At 55.7% G+C, this 10941-nt stretch overlaps 1 protein-coding gene across 2 annotated transcripts; it reads right to left on the bottom strand.

Moving 5' to 3' along the window:
* Positions 1-2541: 2541 nt before the first annotated feature.
* Positions 2542-5450, bottom strand: C2cd4c (C2 calcium dependent domain containing 4C). 2 transcript variants are annotated; one of them, XM_032908746.1, is made up of 2 exons: positions 5143-5450; positions 2542-4725 (listed from the first exon to the last, which is right to left on the bottom strand). In XM_032908746.1, exon 2 carries the CDS (start codon positions 4695-4697, stop codon positions 3429-3431), a length of 1269 nt encoding a protein of 422 aa, XP_032764637.1. In that variant the 5' UTR covers positions 4698-4725; positions 5143-5450; the 3' UTR covers positions 2542-3428. The 2 variants fall into 2 exon arrangements, with proteins under 2 accessions (XP_032764637.1, XP_032764645.1); XM_032908754.1 differs by lacking the exon at positions 5143-5450 and adding an exon at positions 4821-4854.
* Between the last annotated feature and the right edge of the window lie 5491 nt (positions 5451-10941).

Below are 10941 nucleotides of genomic sequence, written 5' to 3'. Positions count from 1 at the left end.
CACACAGGCTTTCCAAGCTGATCGGGGACTCAGCTGGAACCCCACACGGTCAAGTGGAAGAGAGAGGCTTGAGCTGGGGCATGGAGATGAAGGGAGACCCCTCAAATAGCTGCAGTAGCCCACGTCAGTGAGTGAGCTGAGGGAGGGCCCGTGGGACTCCAGAGTCCACGGAGGGCTGCAGAGTAGGGACAGCAAGGACACACAGGGCATGAGCGAGTCATCCTACTGCCCTGCCCTTCCTCCGTTCCTTGGCCCCCTACCCAGACCTCCCTTCCTCTGTTCCTTTCCGAGGTTCAGTGCCTTCTACAGCTCTCAAACAGGAGGTTCATGCTCTGCAAGAAACCCAGGCTCCTGGAGCTGTGTCGGTTGTGTGCTTCGTCCTGGGGCACCCCAGGACAGGGACCTCACCCCTCAGCCCTAAGGCTTACTGCCCCAGCGTTCTTGATGGGAACCCTTCACAGAGGGGACTTCATCACCTTTGCAGGCTGAAAGGAAGCCCAGCCATGGACAGCAGGCATAGCTAGACCCAGGCAGGCAACATGGACGTAACCCTCCCCCTCCGCTCAGATGCGCTGGCAGGGTGCATGCTGACCCTCATGCCTGCCTCTGCCACCTCCACGGACCTTTCAGCCTGAGTCCCCTGGCTGTTGCAAGGCAGAGAGAAGTTCTCCTGGGACTCATGTCAACAGGCAATGCCAGACACGGTCTGTGCTCCCTCAAATGTCCTTTCAGGCAGCATGAGGCAGAGTGGGAACCAGGCTCAGCTTCAGACAGCAACAGTATTGGAAATCATGATGCAGGCCCTGTGCGTTGGCTCAGGGAAGCCACAGCCAGACACAGAGACTCAAGATGAAACACGGCCATAAAAGGGCGCACACACACACATTACATATGGACACGTATAAACACACACAAAAAAAAGTGTACAAACCAAGACAGGGATATGTTCAGAGACACACAGGGTGTCGGTGTAACACACAGACACTCGGTTCCAAGAGATGACATCAGCTCTAGAATAGCACGAATGTGGCCCAGGAGAAGGCCAGTTGCCCTGGCAACACATCCCAGGACCTCAGCCTCAGTGGTGCTGCTCATCTGGCCATTGGCAGGAAGGGCTGCTTGGGGACCCTGAGCCAGCAGGGGGGTCCCAGTGGCAACATGAGGACTTGATGTGCCCTGGGACAGTAAGCTACACTGACCAGTCCTGAGCAGGGAGGGACACAGAGTCCTGTCCTGGGGTCAGAGGGATGTGGGGTCCTTGATGGGGATCAGAGAGGCCACACAGGGCCTTGGGTGGACAGCAGGAGTTGTGCCCTGTCCTGGAAGTCTAGGAGACCTATCAGTCCATGGCCCTGAACCTCCAGCCACCACAGCACCCAGACTGGGTTCTGCTCACTTCTCCCCTATAGCCATGGACATGGCCAGCCCAGTCCTTCCCACATGGTCTCAGACTTCCCAATGTCTTCCCTTATTGCTGTTACCCATGCCCGGGTTGGCAGAAGGCCAGCATAGGTCCAACCCACCCACGGAACAGAGGTTGGAGGCCACCATCTATGGCATCTTCACCCAGCACCCTGGGTGTGCTGACCATGGGTGCATGGGAACAGCGACTCCCAGGGACAGATGTCCCAACTCCAGTGTCAGGGCTTCCTGTAGGAGGTGCCAACCAGCTAGGCAGCAACCTCTCAACCTGTCTTCCTTGGAACAGGTCCAAGCCAGTTCCTGGTTTAGGTAACTGACAGTACCTAAAGAGACCACAGGTTGGCAAAACTAGAAAGAAAATGGAGATAGCTCTCTGGGGACTGCACAGCACGCCTCACCTCCCAGCCTCCACCAGGGAGCTGCACTTCCACGCCTCAGCACCTCTTGGGATATCTACAATGTCCACTCTGTGGACTGCTGTGAGGACAGAGCCCAGCACTGGGACCTGTGAGTCCTCATCACAACAGCCAGGGTCTCCCCACCCCCCTTCTATCTTCTGTTCAGCCCCAGGCAGCAGGGAGTAGGAGTGTGCGAAAGGTCTTCCTCACCCCAGGCTCCCCCACCCTGCCAGCGATCCCACAGTGCAACTCCTGTTGTTATTAAACACAAATCAAACAGGCCTGCACCCCCGCACTCCCCAAACACCTTTACTGCACTAAAAACAGCATTATAAACAAACACATTTGGGGGAGGTATCTTAAAAGATTCACAGTCAATTGCAAACAGAGATATCAAACAGTGCAGGGTGTAGAAAACAGGGCCCCACAGAGTATAGAAGGTGGGGGACAAAAAACAGCAGGAGACCCCTGGGACCCTCTGTCCACCCCTCCAACTGGCCAGTCCAGGTCCTGGATGTGCCGTAGTCTCAAAGACAAAGGGGACCCAGGCATGGGGCAGGGGTCAACTCCAAGTGATGCCTGGCTCCCCCTCAAGGGTCCAAGCAATCAGCCCCAAAGCCCTTTCCTAGAGGGACACCAGCTTTTGGAGTTGGAGGAAACAGGAAGGACAAAGGAATACTGGACCCTCTCTCATCCGCCAGTATCGCCAGTATCGGACAGGCAGTCCACTCTGAGTCTGTTCTGACCCATGGGTCCCACCCCACAAAGATTTCCTGTGCAGGAAAGACACACACAAACACAGCCCAGAACCCCGCCCCCCAACACCCACGCGCGCGCGCGCACACACACACACACACACGCACACGCACACGCACAGCAGCCCACCCACTTCAGCTGTAGCCTATTTACACTCTGGAGCAAAGGGCAACTTGCCAAGGGCACCCGGGAAGGTGGTTTGTAGCTTGCAGGATAGAGAGAGAGCCACAGGCATGAGGCAAAAGCTCCTGGGTTACAGGGGACTCTGGTTGGTTAGCAGAAGTGGAGGGAAGCCTGTGCCAAAGAGCCCTCAGCCGAGTCACTGCTTCCCTCCGCCTCCCTCCGCCTCCCTCGGCTCTCTGTGCACTCTGGCTTTCTTGTCTTCCCCAGCTCCAGCCTAAAGGCCAAGCCCTCCTGTAGCTCTGGATCAGAACATCAGTGCCAGAACTTGGGAGGCTCGGCCTACCTGGAGCCAGCCTGGCCAGGGTGGACGACCTCCCACAGACCGGGGGAGGTCACAAAGTTCTCAGAGCGTCTGAGCAACCAGACTGCGTGGGAAAACACCAGCGTGCAGAGAAGGAAAAAAACCAAGTTCCACACTCAGGGAACTCTCTCTGCTCTGGGTCCCAGCTGCCTTAGGTACCAGGATCATGAGACTGCTACGAACCCCACAACTCTCTGTGGATGGGCTGAGGTGGAGGGGAAAGGGGTCCCGGTCAGCAGAGCAGCGTTTCCCCTGGCAGCCCATCTTCTTCTAAGAGTAATCTACTAAGAAACCCAGGGAACGCAGGGCCACAAGCCCCGCCCACCCCACTCAGCTGAGCTCAGTATGGAAGGGAGGAACCGGTGACCTCACAGAAAAGGCAACAAGGAGGTCAGTGGCAGTTCCTCCTCCCCCAAGAGTGTGTCCCGCTTGAGGCTGCTACCCTTATTGACCACCTTGATTCTGAGGGCCAGCTTACGCACACTGGCTGGCCCCAGGCCGTCAAAGAAGAAGTCCTCGTTGAAGATGGGATGGCGGCTGTTTTTGATAATGGTGCTCCGCTGCTTCTGCAGCTTCCCGGGCACCAGGCACAGCCCCACGCAGCAATTGATGCTCCGCGCATCACAGGGCCGGTCATACAGGCCCTCGGCCGCCAGCAGGCGCACACGCAGGCGGGCCTGAGCAGCCTCATACTCGGCCAGCAGCCTCACGCTGCCCCTGGTGCCCATCCGTACTGTGTGCTCTCCACGTGGTGCCTGGCCAGACTCCGGGCCTGGCTCCGGGGTAGCCCTGCGGGTCAAGCGGCGACGGACACCTGGGCTGGTGTCTGGTGTACTGTCATCCGCAGACAGGGAGCCATGGCGACCTACCGACTGTTTCAGCTGGCTCACTTTGGCCTGGCTGTCCTGGGCAAAGCCCTTGAGCAGCGATACAGAGCGAGACAGCAAAGGGGACCCGAAGGGGGACGACTCAGCAGAGGAACCTGTGTCACTTTCCCCACCACTAAAGTAGCGGCTAGGGCTCATCAGGCCACCCCCAACCTCCCGTGACCCCCCATCACCTCCATTGGCCTTAGCCCCTGCTCGCCGGCGGCTAGCACCAGGGGATCCGACCTGAGCCAGGGCCCCGTGCTCGCTGTGGAAAAGGGACTCCTTGCGCCTGGTGTGGGGGCTCTCGGCCAGTGTGGCAAAGCCATAGGATGTTTGAGCCTTGGGCACAGAGGGCAATGACATGGCACCCTGTGCCTGGGGGTCAGCGTTGGTGGCTTCCTCTGCTGTCCAGTCCTCCGCACTCTCTATCTGAATCACGTGTCGTGTGGCAGCCTTCAGCAGGTTCCTGCTCTCTGAGGCCAACTTGACCGGCAGCCGAGGGCTGCGAGGTGCTCGACGGGGCCCAGGTGAAGCCAGGTTTTGCTCTGAGGTGGAGGGGCCCAGGTCCGCCTGTCCCTCAGCCTCTGGGGGACCTGAGGGCAGCTTGGGCGGGATGAAGAAGTCGGGGATCTTGTCCGGAGTCAGCACGTTGCTATACAAAGGGCCCTTGGAGGTTTTGTCCCCAGCCTCGCCACCCACCCCGCGGCTGGCTCCGTTCTCCCCAGACCCCCGAAGTCGTTCCAAGAACCACATGTTGGTTTTTCTCATGAGGGCAACAGGCAAAAGACCAGGGAGTCTGGGAAAAGAAATAGGGGTCAGAGGTGATACGTGTGCTCAAAGGTCACCTGTCAGGGCTGTCAGAGGGTGGGGGGATCTGGGTTAAGGGATCACCTGTTAGGGTTATCAAGAGGTTGGCATTTATGCCCGGCTGTCAACTGACTGTCAGGGATGTCATCTGTACATCTGCCAGGGACCCATGGGGTTGACACCTGGTTCAGGAGTCACCACCTGTCAGGGTCAAAGCCTGCGTAATGTAGGGTCACGCTGAGCCCTTTGGGCGCCCCGAGCAGGGTCAGTCTCCCACGCGAGCTGGGCCCGGCCTATATCCTGCGCACCCACTCACCCACCCACCTCAAGGGTTCAGGGTCCCCCCCCCCGCCCCGGGAACCACACAGGCCTGAGCAGTCCCGGCCCCGCCCCAGCTGCCACCCACCTGTGGCTTCACCCAGCTGCTGCGCTTTGCGTTGGGGGAGGCGGCGGCAGTCCTGGGCCCGGCGCAGCGAACTGACCGCGCCCCCGACTCCCTGTGCGTGGCGTAAGGGCACCGCGGAGCGCGCTGGGCTCACCTGCCGCGCGGGCTGCGGCGACTCCAGAACCCGGAGCTCGGCTACGGCCCGGCGCAGCTGCGAGCGAGGCGGCAGCGCAGTGGCCAGCTCTGCGCTCGGCGCGGGAAACCGCCCACCAAGCCGTATTCCTCCGAAAGCGGCCGCGCGCCCGCGTCCTCGCAATCCGAGAGGGGCGGGGCCTCCCGGAACTGGCGGGGAATCGGGGGCGGGGCTACTAATAGAATAGAGTAGGGTCTTCATGCAGAGCTGGGCCTAGGAGAGAGCCTCCTAGTTCAAGCTAGGGGTGGGCGGAGCTACTGGTGAATAGGGTGGGGCCTTAAGAAGGGGCGGAGCTGGCAGGAGTGGCTGGACTTCATTGTTCTGGCCCCGGGCAGGGTTGTTAGCACTGAACCACCGGTGGGTGAGGCGTTGCCTCCTGGTACAAAGAGTTCTGTGAGGGTTCGGGGCGGGTCCAGCTCGTGAGGCGGGTCTTAGTTTCTTGGCGGGGTCTCCTGATACCAACTTGTATAGAACTGTGGTCGTGGGCAGGACCCAGACTACTGATCCTGGCCTCCTGATGCTAGACTGAGTGGAATACAACAGTCTGGACCCGGAGCTGAGGGGCGGGGCTTGTGGCACTGGATCCAGCTGAGTCAGGCTGTACCACTTCCAGTCGGGGCCTCTCCCTTCAGCTATGGGGAGCACAGCAGGTCCCTTCACTAGCCAGCTAATCTTCAACCAACAATAATAATTCTAATGATTGGAATTGGGAACTGAGTCCCAATCAGCCTCTACATGACCTTCTCCATCTCCCGTTCCCATGGCCACCCAGCAGGGGGTCATCCTCAGCAGTTGTCGATGAAGTGGCAGTTTCTCTCTAGGATAAGAACCCACCCAGAGAAAGGCCTGGTCACTGGGTTTCCACAGCTCAGCATCAGGTCTTTGATGGAATGCACCTTCCCTGTGCCTATATTGATCTGGTACCCATCTATGGCCAAATATCCAGATGCTGGGAACCGTCAAATGGCCATCCTGGTGACCAATGAGACAGGTAGCCATGGAACAACACACAGGTGAATGGCAGTATAGGTGTGTGGCTCTCCATGACAAAATTCTAACAATCCTGGAGTGGTGACACACACCTTTAATCCCAGCATTTGGAGTGGGGAGGGGAGTAGAGACAGACAGATCTCTGTGTAAGGCTAGCCTGGTCTACAGAGTAAGTTCCAGAACAGCCAAGGCTACAGTGAGACTGTCTCAAACAAAATGAAAACAAAGCAAACAAACAAAAACTGTGGCAATGGGAGGAACTGCCATCCATCAGCCATGGCAGAAGAAGAGGCCTAGCAGGATAAAGCCAGGGCTTAAACCAAGGGTAGCTACAGGATCATAGCCCCCAGGAACCAGGCTGCCTTGGGCTTACTCAGCTGGCGCTTCAATCCTGTGGCTGTACATACTTCCCTCTGTGTGACGTCAGGTAAGCCTCCCAACCTCTCTGAGCCTGTATAGGTAAGCAAGCATCTTAGCCAAGGGTCCCGACATCTTAGCAAAGGACCCCAGAGGTTGGCTCCCACACCTCATCAAAGCTGCTGGCTCCTGCACCATTAGACTCGGAAGCTTGGAAGCCCACGGGGCAAACCCACCCTCTTAGCTCCTGTGGACCCCACCCCGCAGGGAGGAAGCCGCCGGCCCTTTTAGCTGGCAGATGGCAAACAGAAGCCTTTCAGTCAACAAAGCCGTCTGCCGCGCTCTCAGCTAAGCAGAGCCATTGGCAGAGGCAGGTGTGGCCAGACCCCTCCTATCCAGGACTCAGGTTCAGCTCACGCTGCAGAGAGCTCCAAGATTAGGACGTATATTGATCCAGCTTCTTCCTGCACTCCTGAGTCGTGCCATCTCCTGCTGTGTGGCCTTTGCCCCCAGGTCAGTAGGAGGGGGATTTCCCAGAGGTCTGTGAGACATTCTGCCTCTATCTGAGGCTGAAGAGAAGGCTCGGTGCTCAAGAGAACTCTGCTGTCAGAGGATCCAGGTTCAGTTTCTAGCACCCACCTTGTGTGCAGACACACACACACACACACACACACACAACACACACACACACACACACACACACACACAACACACACACATACACACACACAACACACATACACATACACTCACACACACATAACACACATACACATACACTCACACACACACACACACACACAACACACACAACACACACACACACACACACACGTGTACACACACACAGAAACACACACAGCACACACACACACACACACACAACACACACACAACACACACACACACACAACACACACAACACACACAACACACACACATACACACACACACACAACACACACACACAACACACACACACACACACAGCACACACACACACACACACAACACAAACACACACACACACAACACACACACACACACACATACACACACACAACACACACACACAACACACAACACACACAACACACACAACACACACACAACGCACACACATACACACGCGCACACACACACACACACACACACGAGCAAAATACCTATACACATACAATCCAATGCAAGACTACAGAATTAAGGACTCAAGGCTCAAGACCCAGTGCCAATCCTGTGACCACACAGCTCTTGGGAGGACACTCAGAATGGTGGGTTGAGGAGCCTGACTGCCCCCCTCCATAGCTTATTCTCTTCCAGACATGTGCAGCACTTGGCAGGCCTACAGGAAGCAGGATCTCCTGTCTCTGGGTAAGGGGCTTACGGACACTTCAGAGGAATGACAAACCCAGAATTTGAACTCAGAACTCTCCTACACCCATCCCAAGATTCCTCAGGGCAAATGTTTGTTAGTTGAGTAGTTGACGGCGTAAATGGTAGGGCTGTGGATAGAATCCCTCACAGAACCAAGCCTGTGGGCTTCTTGGTCCCTGCTCATACCATGCCTGGGTACCCTAGACTCCCCTGGTCGGGAATCAGATGATGGGATCTAGCAGCTCTGCCATCCTTGCCACCCCTCATCATGGACGGACCTTTAGCAAGTCACCTGCTCTCCCAGTATCCATCTCCTAACTGCACAATGAATCTGGAGTCCCTACACTGGGACATGTCCCAGAGCAGCATCAGACACAAGGGCTTGAGAGAGCAGGGATGTTGGACCTGGGGAAGGCCAAGCATATGGAAGGACTCGTAAATGAGTGAAGCTCATTTAGACCCTTCTTTACCGGGGTCCTCAGACATCCCCGTCCTGACAATGGACACTTCCTGCCACGGTGGTTCTTTTCACTAGAAACCAAGTTCATGGCCTCGTGCTTGAGAAGCCCAAGCAGCTTTCTCCAGCACGCCTCAGCCTTGTCCCCTTCAGTCCCTAGGCAAGCCGGCCTCACACGCCTGGGTGTCTGTGCATGCGCTCACTTTGCCCAGTACTCTCCTCCTCCCAGGGATCACCAATGGCCCCTCAATAAAGCCCTCCAGGTTCCCTGGGATCCCTGAGCTCCAGAACCCCTTTCCCAGATGTTATTCATCTGGAAAATACACAGTGGTGACTTGCCGGTCACCTACATCCCTGCTGTCACCAGAAGTTCTAGTGGATGAGAGGTGCTCAAAGCATCATGGTAGGATGAGTGGATGAGCTGGTACATGGGTAGATGAGGAAGGTGGGCTGAAGGTGGAGTGGGTAGATAAATGGATGGGTGAGAGAACGGGTGGATGGGTGGGTGGATGGGTGGGTGGGTGGATGAGTGGGTGGATGGGTGGGTGGGTGGATGGGTGGGTGGATGGGTGGATGGGTGGGTGGATGGATGAGTGAATGGGTGGACATATGAGTGGCTGGGTAGAAAGACAAGTGTGGATGGGTAAATTAAGAGGTGGATGGGTAGGGTAGACTGATTTAAAAAAAAACTTTCTTAAAGATTGATTTATTTATTTAATGTATATGAATACACTGTGGCTGTCTTCAGACACACCAGAAAGACTGTCAGATCCCATTACAGATGGTTGTGAGCCACCATGTGGTTGCTGGGCATTGAACTCAGGACCTCTGGAAGAGCAGTCAGTGCTCTTCACCGCTGAGCCATCTCTCCAGCCCCTTTAAAACCTACTTTTAATAAGTGTTTCTAAATGTTTTAACCTCTCTTCTTGCCCACTAACCACCAGAAGAAGTGGAAAAGAAATGTTATTAGGATACCGGGGAAGTAGACATGTTTAGAAAGAGTTCTTTAGAGCAACTCCCATCTGTGTTGTCAGGATATGCACCAGAAGTCCAGTTCAGCAGTGTCAGGATAGCAAACAGGAATCAGCAGCGGTGGTGTGACCTAACAAACAATCAGGCCTCAGACATATCAGCACGAGTCAGCCAGAGTGACAGGACCAGAAGGGACCCCACAGAAAGTCTTCTACTGTGCCTCTCAATGAAGTTAAGATCAGCAAAGACTAAGACTGGATCCCTGGGATGGGTTACGTAAGCCTGTCACCGTCCATTGGGTCCTATTTATACTCTCTCCAAGCATCACGTGTCCTCCATGAGTTTGAATCAGCTGACACCACTCTGCCAATAGCACTGAGTCGGCGAAAGTGGCCAGATCACCACCAGAAGATTTTTAGTGTGTGTGTTTTATAAAGTCGCGACAAGCAATGACCATTGAAGAATAACAATATCATCTAACATTGTCCACCGTCTGTTGGGTCCTTTTTAACATCATACATCCTTTTACATGTTTGCTCTAACAAAAACACTTTTTTTATCTGTGTCAGTTTCGTCGAAACATTTCTTCACATGTCTATACTAAGGAAAACATCCTTTGACCTGTGTCTGCTTCAGGAAAACACTCCTTTATGTGTCTGTCCCACTAAAACACCACCTGACACAACTGACTTTCCAAAGAAACCGTGTAAGTTTCCACGGGGGATGGAAAGGTGGGCCGTGGGGATCACGGGGATGGGACCCTGGGCCTTTCTGTGTTCAGAAGAAGAGGGCATCAAAGTGACCTGTAACTCTGACTTTAATGGTGTCTCATGTTTGGAGCAGATGAAAGTTTTTGCTCCTATGTCATCCCTGGTATGTTTCTCTAGAACCACACAGAGGAGCCCAGCCCTCCCCAGGGGCCCCTGTGTTCAGGAATCCCTAGGTGGGGCCCCTAGGAGGTAAGCCACAGTATTTCCAAGAAGGGGCTGGGGAAACACCAAACAAAGAGAGAGGCCCATTTATCTTGGAGTAAAACCAGAGCCTTGTTCACTGTTGGGATACAGGGGCTGGGGTGCTGGGGGAGATCAGACCCCCCACGGACCCATCTAGCCCACTGTGCTGCAGCCCAGGGGCTCCACACGGCTTTCCCCAGCCTCAGCTGTCCACCTGGGAGTCCCTAGCAGGCACAGCGGGCTCACGCTCAACCCTGTGTCTAATGACAGTTGAAGGTCCAGGCAGGCGACAGCTGCGAGGTGCTGAGTGGACCTCACTGAGGATCCTCCGCCTCTTACTCACCTGGATGCCCTACACGCCAGGCGAGCCCCAGGCTACTCCCCTAGCAGGCATCTGAGACTCAAAAGCACCTTAATCACCCCCAAAAGCAACAGTGCATCTAGGTCCTCAGAGCCCCGCTAAGGCAGGATGCTACTCCTGCCCACACAGAGCCGTCCGAGTCACTCTGTGGACACAGCCCAAT

The sequence above is a fragment of the Rattus rattus genome, chromosome 1 (assembly GCF_011064425.1).
Source record: "Rattus rattus isolate New Zealand chromosome 1, Rrattus_CSIRO_v1, whole genome shotgun sequence".
NCBI classification, from domain to species: domain Eukaryota; kingdom Metazoa; phylum Chordata; class Mammalia; order Rodentia; family Muridae; genus Rattus; species Rattus rattus.
Note: the sequence above shows the minus strand (reverse complement) of the source record. Positions and strands in the feature narration are given on the sequence as shown.

What these genes read in the sequence shown, in the direction of transcription:
- C2cd4c (XM_032908746.1), bottom strand. Translation starts at nt 4,697, where the DNA reads ATGAGAAAAACCAACATGTGGTTCTTGGAACGACTTCGGGGGTCTGGG.